The sequence below is a fragment of the Ambystoma mexicanum genome, chromosome 1p (genome assembly GCF_040938575.1).
Source record: "Ambystoma mexicanum isolate Mex_15411 chromosome 1p, UKY_AmexF1_1, whole genome shotgun sequence".
Classification (NCBI taxonomy): Eukaryota; Metazoa; Chordata; class Amphibia; order Caudata; family Ambystomatidae; genus Ambystoma; species Ambystoma mexicanum.
Genome location: NC_090921.1, coordinates 312,868,294 through 312,887,901, shown reverse-complemented (window position 1 = coordinate 312,887,901; position 19,608 = coordinate 312,868,294). Strand labels below are relative to the sequence as shown.

The following is a 19,608-nucleotide window of genomic DNA, read 5'->3' as shown; positions in this document are numbered from 1 at the left end:
TTTCCTGTAATCTTCTCAGCAACTTCCCTGCCACATTTAGTATCTAAAGTAGGGGAGAATCTCACGTGTGCATAGCTCAAAACTGCTTGTAAACATTATGCTTGCTTTTTGGAACTGCTTCTGAAATAAATTCTGTAACGTGCATAATTCCGATCCAATACTTAATTCTAGGGGTTGGGGGGAAAATCCCCCAAACCGTGCGGTGGTGGGGGGGCGGGATCTCTCGCTCCTCTTGCTCATCGAGATTCTACAGTTGGCACACCAAATAATCAACATCTACTTAAATGGTAGCTCGGTCTATACAGCCAGTGGTTGTATTTAAAAACCTTTAGCTCTATTGCAGATTGAACCGCTAGATGGCAGGAGCATGCAACACATACATCTATAATAGAAATAATACTGTCAAAATAAACGTTCGCTTTTCCTCTTACTTTGCTCTTCTATTCTTTGCTCAACACGGTCCAGACTACCTGGAGTGGAAGAGTAGGGCTTCTCTTACCTGCTGCAGAGCGGCGTTCTGGCGCATGTACTCCTCGTGCAGCTTCTCCACCAGGTTCTGCACCATGCCAGACTGCACGTGCAGCAGGATGTCCCACCAGTCGTATCCGGTCACCATGCAGTATTCCAACAGGAAGAGTAGGTGGCAAAGCGAGGTGTTCAAGTCCAGCATGTGGCCCATTGACGGCGAGATCCGCATCATGCTCAGCTGCGGCCGTTTGGTGACCGGGTGTAATGAAGAGGAGAGAGAGGACAGACAGAATGCGTCAAGACGGTACAATAAAAGCGAGGAAGTGGAACACGAGAAATATAGGAAGGCGCAAGAACAAGAAAAAAGAAACCTTTTTCCAATTTTTTTTTTTAAACCAAGAAACGGTTATTAGAAATAAGAACGAACCAAGGGAGGAACAAAATAAAAAATAGAACAAAACAAAAAAAGAAATACTGTATAAAGAATAATAGCTAATGAATAGAAAGAATGCAACAAGTGATAGGATAAAGAAAGACAACCAAGGGAAGAAAAAAATAGGAAAAGTTGGTCTTGGCACTAATACTATCCAAGGTATTGTTTTCATACTTCAACTTCATAGTAAAAGGGAAACTGGGATGACAGAATTGTGCTTGGAGACGAACATTCTGGTTTTCAGTCTGTAGAGACAGCCAGACCCGCATGCCCAGAGTCAGGCTAATTTGCGACAAGTGGGCACCCCTATCACATGAGCTGAGTAATTGTTTAGTCAGGGGTGGTATCTCTGTTATATTACCAACACATAGTCGGGCTGATTTTGAGCAGCCTATATTTATTCTTATAGCGACACGTGTTTCTACCCTCCTGGGTCATTTTCAACGCTAAACTCCCTCTGTGCGTTGTGGTTTGAACATGGAACATGAATTTAACAGATTTTTTGTAATCATGTTTTCTTATAACAAGCTGTATCAACCTCAAATGGAACTGATGCTCTTTATAACTGTGCCAGATATGGGTGTTACGTACCCGTATACTAAACATAACCACGAGCCAATTCACCCAAAAACAGTAAACATACCTACATACACAAATATGTATGTATACCTCTGCTTTTCTGAACTTTAAGACATGTCTGCAATTGTTGTAGGATGTATATATGACCTGTGACATGAAGGAAGAAACCACCACCTCTCAAAATGGGCATCTCTAACAATTGTGCCTACCCTCAATTTGTACCAAGGGACCCCAACTGGTGCTATTCTTACAAGCCACCAGTATATTGGGCCTCGGCAGAAACCCTGCCAGTCAAATTGCTGACCATTAGTTCTGGATGGCCGTCCATCCCCCACGTCTATCAAACCTTAAGCAGGCTCATTAAATATGGTTTATAGTGAAAGGTTCGAATACAAAAGGATCGAATACAATACTTTCGAACCAAAAGGATCTAAAAAAAAAAAAATCGAATGCCCGTTTTGATTTTTCTTTTGGGGGGGTTCTCCCCTCAAACCCCCATTTTTGGGGGGGAAATACCACTAATTTTTCCTATACGAAACCACACAAAAAATACATTAAAAAAAGGCATTCAAACATTTTTATTCGATCCTTTTGTTTCGAACATATTGCATTTCGAAACTTTGTATTCGTAACTTTGACTGGACACCTTAAATATATCTACCAGCGATCGAGCATTATTCACCTGGAGGACAGCACTTAGTTGTACTAGGAGGCCTCCCCCTCCTCGCAATGTAAAATTACACAAGGGTTCTTTGGATTAACATCTAAACTGGTATCATGTTTGTATATGTGCACTACGTTTAAAACAAAATTAAACATCTAAACTGACATGACATACCTTAACTGCATCTCATCATGCAAGGCCCAACAGGGCAGCCTGCTCTGTAATGACAGTGCAAGCCCCTCGGCATTAGGAGAGGGGCCTGCCACAGCCTCACCAAGTACGTTCGTTTATCACGCATACGCAACGCTGCACAATGCGAATTGTAGCTATATACCACACCCTGAGCCCCTCCCGGAACAATTATGTATGTATTAACAGTGCCTGCTACACACTTCGCTAAAATCATTAGACTCCCAAAGGGGCTACTCCCTCGTCGCACTTTCCCAATCTCACAGCTTGTCAACTTGAGTGCTAACGCACACCTTTAATATTGCAACAGTATGCTCGCGGCCACTAGCCTATCCGGCACGCAGATACTTTCGGCCGCAGAATAGAAATGTTTTCCACAATTAGAGAAGTTCGACGCTTTGCATCAAGTGTCCTTGTTAATACCGCATTACTTGACGGGTCACAAGGATCATTAGAAGCCGCGCTCATCTAAGATTGCACGCCGACGTGCCAGCACTTGCCACTCATGTAATGTGGCCCACGCTAGGAACTCTGCCTTTCTAGCCTCTGGGAGAGCCTTCCGCCTCATTCGTGCATGATTCTCACTAGCTATATCTATGCAAGCAAATGCTTCCCAGAAGTATCACAGGTTAACAGGAAGCTGGTTTTGTAATTTGTTGCGTATTGGGAACACCCGATTGAATGCATACAATGTACACCATGTACTGACTGCCTTATGTTCCCATGACGACATGGTTTGCTCCGGTTTGCACAGATTAGAAGTCAGTGCTTTGCGCTATGGTGGACAGCGCCCGCACCCCTATGCACACTGAGTAAGGGTCAACACCAATTAATGACTGGATACCATGCCCCATTGCGCCTGCGTAGATGCCGTCAATGTACAAAGTAATCTAACTCGTGTTATAGGGCAGTCGCCCTCCGACCACACACACTGGGCACCCCACAATTTGTATAAGTGGGCACTTGTCATAACTATAGCATTTGAGCGGATATTGGTTGCTCCTAAGGTTCGCTCTCACTACTTCCTTCACATCCCACAAACTCCAGACCAACCCTCATTTATTTAACGGCGCCATCACCAAGATGGACTGTCCACTCTTATGGACATCACCGCAGCCACGCTCACCGGAAACCTTAACTGGTAAATATACCTTCTTATGAATGCAGGCAACCAGCAGCTATCTCTTCAGCCAGCTCATGCCTTCTTTTATACTGAATTTGTATTATTAATCCAATTAGATTCTTGAGACTCTCCCACCAGCTTCAGAAATTGTGGCCTGCAACTCCATGCATAGAGTACTACACTACACACATGAAATGGTAAGCTTAGTCCTCTATGTCTCCAGAGCTCAACTTAGCACAATGCAACAGGCCCATCTGGCCCAATTATTTTGCACAAACTAATCGTTCTTTCTCTCTCTCCTCTCTCCCTCATTCGCATTGGCCGACCCTGACAAACTATCGCCCCATTAACAACAAAATTCCTACCTGACAAATACACCAGGAAGACCAGCAGCTTTCACTGTAGCACGCCGCAATAAACTCACTCGCCCTCACAGCTCAGACTCTCGCTCCAGAGAGAACACGAATTAGGAGACTAAACCGTCGACACTGGATAAAGATAGCTGCAGCCAAACATTGAAGCCTATGGTACGTATACCTTACACCACATCAGTAGACACAGGCCGCAGGCACGGCCAAACATCCATGCACCGTAGAATGCAGCTACGGCTATGCCCATCCAGTCTAGCACCCACACTGAAATGACGTACCTCAACAACTCTGCCACTAGCATACAGCGACTACCAACGAAAAGAAATCCGGTATAGCTGGACACACACCGATTCTTCAAGAAAAGAACTATCGCAAACCACAAACAGCGCCCACACACCTGCCTAACCTTCTTGTTGGGCTGCTTAGTCGAGCCTAGCCAACCACCTAAGTCCTAGACCGGCGAAAATGCACACATGCATCTCCAAATCTAAAAACCTTAGACTCTTCAGCACATTGACTACGGTCACCTAGGGCGTTCCTACCACAAAGCGCATTGAGGCCATACACATGGGGAAAGAGCGCTATATAAATAATCGAATACAATACAATGTGTACATTATATTGTCCATACATAACATGTCAATGATTTTTCATGATTAAATAATGATTATGATACTCACCATGGGTTTCACATATGAACACACATATTACATACACCATTTGTGAATTGTGATGCATAATAACCCCTCAACACAAACCCCTCCGCTCCACTTTTTTGGGGATGAGTCTTTCTACTTCTGATAAACAACACTATTTTGGGTGAACACCCTCCACATAGATTTCTATCTTAGCCTTGAAAATGACCCAGGAGAGTCGAAACACATGTCGGCTATAAGAATAAATTTAGGCTGCTCAAAATCAACCAGACTATGCAATGTCAATATAACAGACATCCTACCCCTAACTAAACAATTAGCCAGCGCATGTGATAAGGGTTCCTACTTGTCAAATTGTTGAAACCTTATCAGGGACATAAGGGCACGGTCCCACCAGAACCTCAACACACGCAGCAGGGTACCACCAATTTCACCTGATCAAGCGCAGTGATCGCCTCACTCTAGTGCCCCAATAGCTTTTTTTATCTTCAAGGAAGACAGATGCCCAAGGCCAGCAGTGGTCAGCATATTACAAGCACTGCTGCCTGACGTTGATTGGGACTGGGTCAGAGGCTTTGGGAAATTACACCAGGAAATCCAGGGGTTGCAGTCCGGGGCCCAGGGGTCTCAGCTGGAGGCCAATACCCTGCAGACAGAGGTTACAGCAGATATCGAGAGGTCTAAAACAATGAAATGACCAGGGCATGCATTAAGTGGTGTGGGGGTTCAAAATAACCACAAATACAGTGTTGTATGAATGTAGCAGTGTTTTGTTAAAGCATGAAAGGATGCACATAAAATAAATTAATAGTTACTCACTTTAGTGACTAACATACTCTTAGTCCATAGTCCCCTTTCATCCATAATGCATGGAGGTCCCTCGCTAGGGACAGGAGACGGAACCTTTTTCACCAGAAAAATCTTCTTGCCCTTTTAATTTAGAGGCACGCGGGGCGCGGCCCTGGGAGCATGTGCTCGCCTGACTCCACCCACCGGCGCCACTCCTCTGTCCCCATTGACGCGTCAACAATATTTAACATTGCCTAATGACACCAGTATTATTAGGGGGGATGATGGTGGGACATATGGAGGAAAGGGGACTATGGACTAAGAGTATGTTAGTAACTATGGTGAGTAACTATTAATTACTCTTACGTCCCGTCCTATTTCCTCCTTACTGCACGGGCGATTACCACTGAATGTAGCCCCAGGGTGGAGAGGAGACCCTCCTTAAGAAAACAAATTCCTTAGAACCGCCTATCCGAGAGCCGTGTCTGATTTAGAACTGGCATCCAAACAGTAGTGCTTATACAAAGCCAAAGGGTGGCCCAGGTGACTGCCCTGCTGATGACCTACCACTGCACCTGCCGCTGGTAAGCGACCGCCGTGGCCTTTGCTTTGACAGAGTGGCCGTGCATGTTAGTTGGAAGTGATTTGCGCTGCCCCTCGTAGGCCTCCTTGAAGGCCGAAACCATCCACCTTGCTATAGAGGTCTTGGATGCCTGATAACCAGGACTTGACCCCCCCAAAAGTGACAAACAGGGCGTCTGACTTGCAGAAGCTTTTGGTCCTGTCCAGACAGAATTTCAGAGCACGTCTGACATCCAGACAGTTCAAGACCCTCTGAGCCTCATCCTTAGGATCAGCAAAAAACATAGGCAAGACTATCTTCTCGTTCAGATGGAAAGCAGAGACTACCTTAGGTAGGAGCGCGGGGTGCGTTCTCAGGGCCACCTTTCCTTGTGAAAGGTAATTGAATCGGGGAATGAGGCCATGGACTCATAGGCCGAGATGGTTGAACTGGCTGTGTAGGTTGCACAGCTGGCAGTGGGACGCGATCGCCAACACCTTCATCAGGGTTTAGGCAGACGGCCTCTAAATTTTCTTCCTCCTCTTCCTTTTCCAAGAGCGTGAGGGTTGAATTCCCCCCCCCAATGGGTTATGGTTCCCTGGGAGATCTTACAGGGGATGTGATCTTCAGCTGAGGAGCCCTGGTGGGCATTGGCAGAAAAGGGAGTACTGGTGGCAACCCCTTGGCCATGCTGTGGCCTCTCAGGAAACTGACCCTAATAGGAGCAGGTATATCCCTCTCTGCTGACCCACTCAGGGCTGACAGGAGCCTTGGAGGCAATGTCACCCTGGACGCAGTCACTGTAGAGACAGTAACCGTAGTTGTCAAATGCTAGTAGCGCTGGCCGATCCATCAACGTTGTCAGAGTCTTCGTCGACGCTGATGTCTTGTCCGATGACAGCCTTGGGGTCCTCTGCGAGGATTTTGACGATGAGGGCTTCGTTGGTGGGGTCTGCGTCGATGGTGAAGGATCGGCCAAACCCCGACCTTCAGAAGCCTCGTTCCCTTTGTGGCCCTTGCCAGATTAGCTGACAGATGCCGCAGACACCGCGCTCATCGGCGATGAATTTGGAGCGTACAACGACTTTGTCTTTTTGGTGCCTTTCTCTTGGCAGCGTCCTCAAAGAACCTCAACCTCTTGCCAGAAGGAGTGCGCTCTTTGGGCCTGCTATAGCTGCAAGAGGCATGACCGCATACCAACACTGAGTCACAGGCCTTACCTTCCTCAACTCACCCCACCAACCTCCAATGGCGATCCTTCCTCGTCATCAAGGAGAAGGACTGGCAGATGGGACATCTTTCCACATCATGGTCCGGGTCTAGACAGTAGATGCACTTCTGATGTCGGTCCTCCAAGTAGACGTTCTTCTGACCGTATCTTCAAAAGGCCTTGCTTGAAGAAGCACTTCTCATCCTCTGAAATGGCAGGTGCAGTCGGCCCAAAACACAGCTTACGGTCTCTCACGACCTGGAGATCAGACAGAAGGCGGGATCTCACAGGCAACAAATCCCCATTGCTGACAAGTCCCTACGGTGACAGAACAATTTGTGTCAAAAATAGGCAAAATATCTTGAGAAAGTCGAGGACCGAAACTAGAGGACTCCCAACACGAAAACGTGCAGTGAATAACTGAAGATGGCCTCCACGGTTGGAGTTAGGTGTACCAATGTCATTGGCTGGGGCAGTATGACCCACAATGACTGCAATAGGCTATGCAAGCGACAGGCAGACTTCTCTTTATATTACTGAGGATTCCAGCCTGATGACAGGGAATATTCATGGAACGCGATTCCATATAAGACTGCATGCTGGAGAATCTCTAAGGACAACCATGTTGAACAACAAAGGGCAGTTAGGAATTCTGATGTTTTGGAATTGGAACACTGTTTTATAAGTGAACTGAAACTTTCAATCTGGAATTGTGTTGTGCCTTTGAAGGGGATTGCGACCTGGGGAAGGTAGTCATTCCTCAGGAAATAGTCTCTCTAGACCACTGGCACTGTAGTCTGCTCTCCAGAAGAAGGGAGCCATTCTGCAAGACTCAACAATCCTTTAGTTTAGTTACATGTGTAAGGGAAGGAAATAGGTTTCTGATACAGGGCGGTGAACTTTTTATTTTTTTCCTGGACATTCTTCCAGACTCCTAAGTGTTTTTGATTGAGGCAGGAAAACCACTCTTAGAAGGTAGGGAACCATCTTGGTGGACGAAGAGTCCAGCTAAGAATGCTGGGGCTCTGTGCTGCCTGAATCCGTAGGCGGAATCCCGGTGCTGGGGAGCCGAGAGCAAGATGCCAATGAGACCAGATGCAGAGAAGAGGAATCAGGAATCAGGAAACAGAAGACCAGACTGCACGCAGAGACCCACGAGGTTCCCTTGGGTAAAAAGAGGTACCTGGGAGAATGGGAAAGCAAGGAGGCCGCAGGGGCAACATATTAGAAATAAACTTTGCATAGTAAAACATAAGAAAGTCGACCTCAAACAAGCAGAATTGGAGTTCTATAAAGTCAATAGAGTGTGTTAGGAATAAGGCTGCATGGGAAATTTTTATAAAGTGGAAGCAAATACCTGGGGAGGAAGAGAGAAGCCCTCAGGTACAGAGCGCTAAGGAGAGGAGAGAGCCCACCACAAACAGTGTAACAATTGTTATGAAAAGAGACTGTTAAGCAAACAGAATCAAAAAATATACAATGCAGTACCAAGAACCCAAGAAAGGGGAAACCATAGTTGGCATAAAGACATACAAAACCCAGGGAAGATTAACCGCCAAGAATGTAAAGACGCGGTGTGGTCACCAAACACCGGCTGCAGGTCTAACTCTCCAGAGCTCCAGAGTCTGACCGCTAAGATCCTGCTATTATCCTATTATTTGGCCACAAAATGTGAACTGGGACAGCGCATCAGAGATTGGAATAACCCATGTGCCTCATAAGTGCTCTGGTGGGCATCAGACGGGCACAGGTCTCCATCTAGTCTGGATAACTTCTGCGATGAAGGAGCGTGCAAGCAGAGCCAAGATGGACGCCAACTGATCATCCCAACTGCCAGAGACACAGACAGCAGAGAGTTGCTCTAATGCAGGCCAACACTCCGGACCCTACAGGGAGGAGCCCAGTGACACTGCCGATGAGCAGTTTTCACCATGCCAGTGGACAAATATATTGTCGTCGGACTGACGAAGTATATGCTGGCAACAAGAAGTGCATCGCCACGGCGGCGCACTGCAGAGAAGATGGGGCGCTGAACGGTGGATCTACTACCCTGAGCAGTATCTGCACACTGCTGCGGTTGCCAATCAGGGAGCCTTGAGCCCCGGCACGTCTGCCCAGCTGCTTGATGATTACACACAGCAATGCAGTCCCTGTAACCCAGGTATGATGGTCTGAACACAGGGATCCTGCGCTCCCTTCGGCAGGACCCAGTATATACTTGGAGGTGCTGGTCTTCTGTGATAGGAGCATCACAAAAAGGGACACAGTGGGGCCGGAAGCCTGTGGCAGATGGGCACTTTCCCTGCTAGCACTAATATAAAGGGCTGCACATTGTCCCAGGATGACCTTTGCTGGTGGGACGGCAAACTTGTGCGGTGATAGCAGAGCATTGGGAAAGGATCTGAAGTGGCCGTGGCGAGGGGGTAAATCGCCTCCTATCAGAGATCGGTGTGAAGCAGTCGACTCCTCGGCGGCGCTGGTAAGCCCAGCACCATCAATGGAGTTCTGGCATTGAAGACCTCCCAGTTTTATGTGTGAGAGGAAGCTGGGCTGACATGGACAGGCTAGGAAGAAGGCCAAGGACTGCACACCTGGCGAACGTATACAGGTGTAGGCACAAAGTGCTTGCTTCAAGCATTACACAGCAGACACTATGGTGAAGGGCCAACAGAAAATGGAGAGCTATGTAGGCCCTAAATAGAAACCAGCTAAGTTGGGAGGAGGAGACAATGACACAGCTGGGGTAAGTACAGACGCAGGAGAGGCTGATGGCTGCGATTCAGCAACCAAGAAGCTGGAAACTAAAGCGGAGGACACAGATGGCCATTCACTGAGAAACCAAATTCACCTGTTTGGGGTCCCAGAGAGAGGAAGGGCCGAGCGTAAAACTACATGTGAAGAAATTGACTCTGGATATGCTGTGTCTCAAAGGTTTATCAAAGATTTTTACAGTGAAAAGAGCACAGAGTGCCTGGTAGATCCCCGTCACCAGGCGGACAACCCAGAGCAGTAGTGGCTAAATGGCTAAACTTTAGGGACAGGAATACGGTCCTATAGGTGGCAAGGAATGCCACTTCGAGGTCAACAACGGCAGAAAACTCATCTTCCTGGATTTCATGCAGGATGTTCAGAAACAGAAGATCATTCGATTTGGTGAGATGCAGATTGCAAGAGATGAATCTGCGAAATAGGAGACTCTTCCCGGCAAAGCTACGTATGATCGAAGATGGCAAATCCTTTTTCTTCACGACGCCTCAAGAAGCATGGGACTGGCTGGAGAATAGATTGCAGAAAGCGGCCTCACGAGGGAGTACAGGTCACTCTCCGGTAGGGAATGGACGCAGGCTGGACAGTGCGTAGGATGCAATAATGGAGTTGGCTGGATGCTGATTTCTTGAGGTACAGCACTAGACTTGTTGGGATGCTCAGTAAGTAAAGCCAGATGATACGAACAAACAGGGTTGGAGTGGGAGGGAGGAATATTCTAGCCCTGTTACCGGGATCCATTGTCCACACAAGGAGGAAAGTTGGGGGGTGGAGAGCCATCTTGGTCGTTATTGGTTGAGTAGAGTGCGCAGGGGAAGGAGGGAAATGGGGTGCAGGGGGGAGACAAGGGAGGGAGGAGGAACAGTTAGGGCGGCCTGGGGGGAGAAGAGTTGGGGATCAGGGGTGGGGTTGTTGATTGTTGGGAGTTGTTATCACCGGACCAGAACACACAAGAGTTTACTGCATGGGAGGAGCCCAGATCAACTTCATGCAGGTAAATAGGTACGGGCCAACTTAAAATAAGTTCATGGAATGTACAGGGTCTAGGCATCAGCAGGAAATACCTAAAACTGCACGCTATGCAGTTGGTACTGTTGCAAGAAACTCATCTGCAAGGTAAGGAGCTGAAGAAATTGGAATCTAAGTGGGGGGGGCAAGGTGTTTGGCTCCTCATACTCCACATTCTCCAGGGGGTGCTGATATGGGATGTCCCGTGGGTCCCTTTACACATGGAGAGGACAATGGGAGATAAACCATAGTGGTGGTGGGTAAATTGGAGGGGAAGGATATATGCGTGGTTACTTTGTACACTCCTAACACAGATGACATGGAATACTTCCCGTCAGTGCTGAAAATGATGGGAGGCTATAGGTCCGGCTTGTATTGAGGAGATCTGAATTGTTTTCTAAATCAGATAATTGTTTTCTAAATCAGGACCTGGGTCGAACAGAGACCAAACGCCCCTCAAAACAGCAGGCCTCAGAGGCTCTGCACAGAGTTGTAGAACAACTGGACTTGGTGGAGTTGTAGCAGGAATCGCAGGAGGAGGATTATTAATAACATCTGGAGTTCGTGGTTCAGATTGAAGACAAGATTACCTGGTTGAAGGTAGGTAATATTTTCATTGGTTTGCCAACTGAATATCGGGGTAGGGCTCTTTCAGATCACTCCCCGTTAGTGGCAATGCATTCATTCATTCATTTTGTCATTTGTTATGACACCTTTCACCATAATTATGGTCCCAAAGTGCGTTTGGTTGAACGCCCTCAGAGGGATCGGAGTCCAAAAATGTTGCGTTTGGGAGTTGCTATTATTGGTGTATTTCAGCCTTTAAAGTTATGCCAGGATGGCCAAGAACCTGGTAGTCATCAATGACTAAATGATGTGAATGGGTGCAGCAGAGGAATACTAAGGACTAAGGGGGGGATTGTGTTTAAGGAGATAGTTATGTTGGAATCAATACTCCGAATTTTTGTTGTTAAAAGTAGCTTCATTCTTATGGCAGAGGTGCTGTGCAATAGTGTTTGTGTTATATGTCTGTGCAGTGTGAAATACCTGTAGGTATCTCACATAGCGAACCACGAGAAACACTTATTCGGGTGGCCAATGAAGGGCTGATCCGCTTAGATCCCAACTGTAGGGGTAAAAGAGCGAGAAAGGCTCACCGGGATGAGGAAGCCCAGGGTTGTACTCGAGGGAATAGCCCAAGGGAGATGCAGTATTGTACCGGAGGAGAGGATGGTGAGATCCCTGAGATCTTTGTTAGCTGTACCACATCTACCCCCCTCAAACCCTGTTGTATTTAGACACCATCTCTCTCAGAATCCCTGCCTTACGTTTCCCTATCTGAATACTCCCAATCATTCTTCTCCACGTCCATCTGGTCATTCTATCCCGAACACCCTGTCTACTTGGACTAAAAACTACAGTTCCCACAATCCCCCCGGTTCCTTTCACAATAACAATCCCGGTCATTCCTATCATTCTCCCCCTTCTAAGGTCATCAACCCTCCTGATATGAGGGTTGTAATTCCCTCTAACACCTCTTCCCCATCCTACCCTGTAAGATACTCTGACATTCCAACCGTTCCCTTTCTTGACCTAAACACTTATTCACACCATAGAAAACACCGGATTAACCTTAAAGCCGTTTACCTAACATTTCCCAACCACAGCGTCAGGCATAGTCAGGCATTTAACCTGATTCATACACACCCGATGGCTCTTTCCTTTCCCCAAAAGGATAAAAGGTGGAAAAGAGCACAGGACGAGCAAGGCAGACTGCACAACGAGGCAGCTACGCAGAGCCGCCAGTTCAAGAGGAGTAGAATATCGAGAGGCTGGCGAGGAGAGACACGACTTTGCCCTTCTCGACAAAACCCTGCAAACCCCTCCACTGAAAGAATAGTAAGACCGAGGACAATAGCAAAAGTGTGCTGCAGCAGATGTCAACAGTACACAGAGCGTATCAACGCTGATATACCAGAGCGAGGGAGACTCCTGCTTCCGTAGTACTGGCCTTGACTCCACTAAAGAGGAAAGCCAAGAGATTGATCACAGCCGGTGAGTCAAGGGGAGAGCCGATAAGAACTGCCCTGTGGTGAATGAAAGGCGCAAAGTGGCAAAGTGAGAGAAGTTTATAACACTGTAAAGGGGAGACCAGCTGCAAAAGGGAACTGGTACCACGTGGGTGCTGCTCCGAGAAACCCTGGTCAATTCCCGTCTGAGTGAAACTCCAGATACCAGAAGGCCGTAGGAGAGCTGCCAAGATAGGTCAAAGTGGTCATACAGAAGGTCAAGCAAAATCCCTGTACAGTCGAAAGCCTTTGACCTCAGAATGATAACGAAAGCAAGGGAAGTGAATCCCGCCACACGAAAAAGCAAGGGAAGTGAATCCTGTGAACATTGAAAGTAAATGTGAATGTGAAGTTGGCATGAGTGAACCCGGAAGAGGGATGCTGACGAGAAGTGGGCAAGTCTAAACTCCCAAAAAACAGTGTGTTAACAAGGGTGTACCCGGCCGTGGGATGTCCACTGGTACTGTTTAAAAAGACATTAAGAATAGTGAATGCTAGAAAAGCCATAGTGAACCCGGCGGAGGGAGGCTGAAAGCAGAGAGGGGTCTTCACCCGGAAGAGGGGGACCCAGGGATGAATCCTTCATGCCAGAAATACATAGAACAGAACTCTGTGTTTGTTGGTTCTTTCCTTGGTAAACCTATTAGAACCTCGGGACCTGGAAACCACAACCACAAAGGCCTTTATATCAAAAGGAACTATTTGAGGATCCAATCCCAGAAGAGGGGCATCCAGGGAGTGAACAACTATCAGCCAAACACCGCGAGGAACAAGGGTCAGCATCCGGAAGAGGGGGGCCTAGGGGTGAAGAATCCTCACCCTTAGAAAAATCAGGAAACAAACTTTCATTTTGTTGAAGGACTTTTTGTTTGTTATTTGAATACATCAGGCCCTCAAAGGCAAGAGACTTTCAAGGAAAACAAGACTTTTCCAACAACGGCCTTGATAGCTGCAAACAGAACTGTCGGCTCGCGCTGGGAGAGCTCGAGACTGTTCAGTGGTCCAAGATCCCACTTTACCCTGTGCTCTGTGCTCAAAACGTGGGGAAGGGAGACCCAACCAGCCGCATCCGGACATATTATTTGTGAACCCTTCTTTCTTTTTTTGAGAACTAGCCCACACCCTTTTGTATAAGCTGTCATGTTTAGCAATAGGTTTCTTAGTATAGGCCCTTTTTATTTGACACAACGCCACTAGGACTGCCTAATTTTCATTTGATGGTCGACGCTTGCTCCCATCTTAGATTTAGGTTTAGATTAAGCGTTTTTCCAAATTGCATACAGTTAAACCTGAACTGTGATCACTTGTGTCTGTCTTTACTGTTGCCACCATGACTTCCTGAGACTGTGCCTTCCGCTAAGTTGCAAAGGTGTGGTGTGGGAGGGGAGAAATGGGTTAGCTGTACAAACAACAATGTCTATTTCACCTATGTACAAAGAGCAGTGCTGCGTTTCACAGGAGATCCAAGTGGCCGATGAATGCAGAATACCCACCTTCTGAGAGGTTCTGAGAGAGAGAGAGAGAGATTGCCATCCCTAGTTCCTTCTAGTATCAAAACAAGGAGCCCATTTCATGATTACATGCGGCAACATGGCCCATCATTCTGTTCTTTAGAGTTACTTGCCGTGCCAACAATGAGTGAGGTGTCCGAGATGCCTGGTTGCCCGACGGCAAGTGCGATTTTTCCAAAGGTGCACTTTAAGGGTGATACATTGACCTCCTCCAAGCCCATATGGGTGCAGTAACTGGCCCACTGTCAGGATTCGTTCTTGGTGCGAGTTGCTGGAGTGACTACTTGAGTCATTCAGGTGTACTTGGAGTCACATAAGGAAGGTTGGATGGCAGCAGCGGACAGGAAAGAAGCAGATAGTAGCTGACAGATGGGCAGGTGGAGCGAGTGTGTGGGTGGGGGAGGGAGTTGGTGGGGGACTGCTGGATTAAACATGTGTGAGAAAGGTGGAGCGTAGGTACAGAGAGACAGGGGGGTATCATGAAGTCGGGGGAACAGCACAATTCTGAGGGCTTTTCTGAAGGCCAGCTGATCCTCTATGAGGTGATGCGCGAGGGGGAGGGAGTTCCAGAAGTTGGGTGCAAGGACAGAGAAATAGGCACCTTCTAATCTGGAGAAATTGAAAGCATGGACTACCAGGAGGGGTGCGGCGCCTGACCTGAGGATTCTGGTGGGGTGGTAGCGAGTAAGTTCATTTTGGAGGAATTCCGGGCCTTTCTTGTGGATTGCGCTGCGGGTAATGCACATAGCTTTGAAAGAGGCCTGTCGGCTGATGGGCAGCCAGTGGAGTGTTCTGAGTCCGAGTGAGATGTGTTCTCTGGGAGAAGAATGCGAGGAGGAGCCTTGATGCAGAGTTTTGAACCCGTTGGAGCTTTCTCAGTTGGTATGTAGGCAAGCTTAGGTAGAGGGAGTTGGAGTAATCTAGGCGCTCGAGGTTGAAGGGCATGATTGAGGAAACTCTATGGGGGTAGAAAAGATAAGAAAAGATCCGCTTGCAGAGGTGGAAGGTGCACGATCTGGAGACTGCATTTATTTGACGGGCAAGGATCAAGTCTGAGCTAAAGGTGCAGCTAAAGGTGAATCCCAGGTTTATGACCGAGGAGGATGCTGCGTGGGCAGGGCCTCATGAATGAGGCCATGGGTTAGGTTGAGGAAAGAGCTGTTTTGCCGCAGACTGAGAGGACCACTGAGAAGGCCACCATTGTATTGTGGAGACTGGTGTCAGGCACGCTGGAATAAGCAGCTTTCTTACTGACATTAAGAGAGTCCATCTCCTCGTTTTTGAGCTGAACGAAGGGACGGTCGAGGAGGTAGGGACACTATGGGAAGCTTTCAAGGTTACTTTAGGGGGAGATGTATGTCACAGACGATGGGAGTCAGGAAAACCCTGAATGATACATTGACGAGGATGGAGGAGGAGATTCAACGTGTGGACAGGGACTTAAGGGGAATACAAGTGGGGGCGGATTTAGCAAGAATGATGCAGTCTCATCAGGAAGCTCCGATATCACTATCCCAATTTGAACGTAGCCGGTACACTATGAGAATACATGGGGAAGGGTACAAGGCTGGTGCGGGTTGGCTTTTAGCTTGGCTAATAAAACAGCAACATCCCATGGTAAGGAAAATACAGGACACGGCAGGCAACTTGGTTCTGTCGTAACAGGGGATAAATGAGGTGTTTCAAGAATACTATTAGCAGCTTTATTCGACCGAGGGAACTGGCTCGGATTTGGACTCCACAGACTTGATGGAACTTGTGAGACTGCCAAGATTGGAGGAGGAGGCCAGAGAAGGGTTGGAAACACAATCGAAGAGGGGGAAATAATACATGCTATTCAATCCACGCAAACTAATAGAGCTCCAGGAAGTGATGGATTCCCGTTGAGTACGACAATGCATATTGTAAGGGAATATTGCCTGAGACAATGTGAGAGGCGATCATCACTGTGCTCCTCACAAGGATAAGGATCCGAGCCTGTGCGCCTCATACAGGCGTATCTCCTTGTTGAATGTGGACGTGAAAATTCTTGGGAAGGTATAGGCAACCCGGCTGGCTAGCAAAGCGCCACACCTGGGACACCCGGATCAATGCACGTTCATAGGAGGGTGTAACACCAGCATGAATATGCGTCGACTACATCACGTGATGGTTCAAGTAAAGCTTTCTCAGGGAGAAATGGCCCTGCCGCACTGGACGTGGTTAAAGCGTTTGACACGCTTGAATGGACATGGCTGTTCAAAGTTCTGAAGTATTACAAGTTTGGGGATGGGATTATGGGTTGGCTTAGACTCCTGTATAGTAGCCAGATGGCCAGAGTGGAGAAGGGTACATGGGTATCGTTGTGCTCGTCGCTAGAGCAGAGCACCCGACAGGGCTGCCTGTTTTCACCTATTCTATCCTCGATGGCGCTTGAACCCTTGGCAATAACCCCAGAATATAAAATACTGATTGAAAGAGAAAGCAGCTGGAAAGAAGGCAAGAAGAAAACGACACAGAGAAGAAAAACATTCTTATGGCCCCTTGTTATTCACGTAAGCGGTAGGGTGAGGTATAATTAGGTTTTGGACAGGGGACAGTTATTTTTGGACTTCCTGAGGACAGACAAGCACATTAGTTGATTTAGATAGATAGGGGTATCCCTTTTTACCTATAATTTCATTAAAGAGAATGAACATATCCTTAATGTGTCAGATTCCTACTTCCGATCAGCCACAGTACATATATATATATATATATATATATATATATATATATATATATAAAAACACACACATATACGTATATTATAAATACACATACATACAAACATGCTTTGGAATTACCTTTCCATGGTTATCAATGCCGACTAATGCCAGGGACGTCCAAGACATCTGCATTGCCTTAAAATGGACTGAGGGGCCACCTGTACGTTGCCGCTTAACCGCCTGCTCATCTATGGGGCGCTGAGTTGCAGCACCGTAATACACAGCCATGGGCTGCAAAGAGAGGCGGTGCACGATATGGGCGCTGCCATCATGAAACGCTAAGGCTAGGCCTGCAAGACACAAACAAAAAACAGGATGTGAGCTGGACTACTTCTGGAAGATTCCACAGGGCCATTGGTGAACCCTTGCTGGGATACAAGGCAGTCTGGGTTATTTTGACTGTTTCCCCACTCTTATTTTTCTTTTAGTGAAAACATGAGGTGTGGCCAAAAGCTAAATGCACTGCCTGCATTTACTTCTCTCACTCTTTCTAGTAACCCACAAAACATATATTTGTGGATGCTGGTAAGTTCCCCTCATTAAAAAGCATTGCCCGGAAGATCAGACAAATCCTTTTTTTTGGCAATAGCATATACGAGAATTTATGTCATTACATGTGAATTAATTTGGGTGAAAGGGCAAGGATTTGCATTCCTCTACTTGAATTAAGATGGGCTAAATGGCATAAAACCACAGAGATTTGCGCTCTGTTACTACTATATACATTAAACCACTCTTTTTTATTATTGTAAAGTGTGATCTAGTTAAAATACACTTTTCACACTTCTACTGTACAAAATATAAAATGCAAATCACATAAATCACAGAATTTCATGTCACAAAACTAAATATTGTCTTACTTAAAGCCAAGCTTTTCATTCGCTTTTAAAAAAATATGTCTTCAATAACAGTCCACAATGTCATGGTCGCAACGATCGGTGCAAGTTGTTCTCCCTTTAAACATCTCAACCAAAAACATGTTGTTTGAATCCTGTCAGGCGAGTGGGTATAATTAACTCAGAACTTGGTTTCTTTGTGCGTAAACCACTGTTTTCTACTTATCAAGGTCACCAATAGTGAAAGAAGGGTGCTATACAAGACCACTTACCTTACATTACATTAACTGGGAAAATGACCAATATATGCTAAAGGTAAGTCCTGGTGTTCTCCTCGAAGGCCTTAACTACACCTTTTAACCTGCCTGTGCATTGCTAAGTCTCACACCACAAGACACATGCAGACACATTAAGGTATACAGATTGTCACTTTCTCTCCATCCTTTGATTGAATAAAGAGGAGGTACCGTAAGGATCCATGTTTAACTCCACATCTTTTCTTGGAAGAGATAACGTGTAAAATTAGAGTGTTAAGGGGCGCATTACACATCTGCTGCATAATAAAGGTTTCACCGCCCACTTTCCCCAAACAAGTGATTTCCAATTTAAGAGGCAGCATTTGAATGTTGAGTTTACATAGTCTGACATGGTCAAGAGGGGTGGGAAAACCCGCTTTGGATAATGTTGAAGGATTCAAGAGGGGGAATCCGGAGCCAGCCCTGCCCATGAGGTGCCAATCCCTGCCCCCTCTGCCTCATTCAACCAATGCTTGCCACTCTTTCCATTTGTTTAAGAGCCAGCAGTGACTTCCAGATACAACTAATGCAGCAGAAGAACATCAAGCACCATACAACTCCTGACTTGAACAGCAAGAAAATCTAAAAACGCGAGACCAAATAGCAAGCGCAACCCTCCAACAAGAACCGTTACCGGCATTGCCATGATGAATATTGGGATGCAGAAAGGAAGAGAAAACTGCCTAAGCAGCAAGCTGGCAGTGGAAGCTGCGCCAGCCCGACTGCACAGAATGCTGCGCTCCAGAGACTGCACTAAAGTCCCTGGACTACTATTTGGCGGGTTATTAACCCTGAAAAGAACTATGTTTACCATAAGAAGCTTTTGCCACCAGTCCGCTAACATGAACACAAATGCAAGGCTTTCCTGGCCATCATGGCTCCATCACGATGAGCCCACATGGAGAAAGTGGGCCAGGTTGAGACCCATTTTCAAGAGTTTCCCCTACATATACACACCCTAAGGGAGGAAAGAAGAGCACAAATTGGGTAGGGAAAGGCGGCCAATCTCCACACAGGGAAGGGATATTTAAACCGGGAACAGGAATTTGGAAGTGTGGGTTGTTCCGGTAAGGCCATAGGACGTGGAGAACAAAGAAAGGATATTATAGGTTATTTACTTCTATCCTCTAATACCCAGAGGATTCTAACCGCGGACCCGGGGATCGAACCTGTGGTACTCCGTGTCGTCTTGCTTCCAAGGCGAGCACGTTGCCCCTGAGCTATCCTCCCGAGTAGTGTGGGAGCAGGGGTGTAGTAGTGTGGTAGAAGTAGTAGTAGAATGGGAGAAGTAGGAGTACTGTGGGGGAGTAGGAATGTGAGAAGAGTTCAGA

The 19,608-nt window shown here is 46.9% G+C and overlaps 1 protein-coding gene across 1 annotated transcript in view; it reads right to left on the bottom strand.

Moving 5' to 3' along the window:
• The window catches only part of MED16 (mediator complex subunit 16), an 820,510-nt gene that overhangs the window by 443,931 nt on the left and 356,971 nt on the right, over positions 1-19,608 (bottom strand). The window contains exons 8-9 of the mRNA XM_069647616.1: positions 17,224-17,435; positions 500-706 (exon numbers count right to left, since the gene is read on the bottom strand). Of these exons, the coding sequence (XP_069503717.1) occupies positions 500-706; positions 17,224-17,435 (419 nt within the window). The remainder of the gene's footprint in view (positions 1-499; positions 707-17,223; positions 17,436-19,608) is intronic.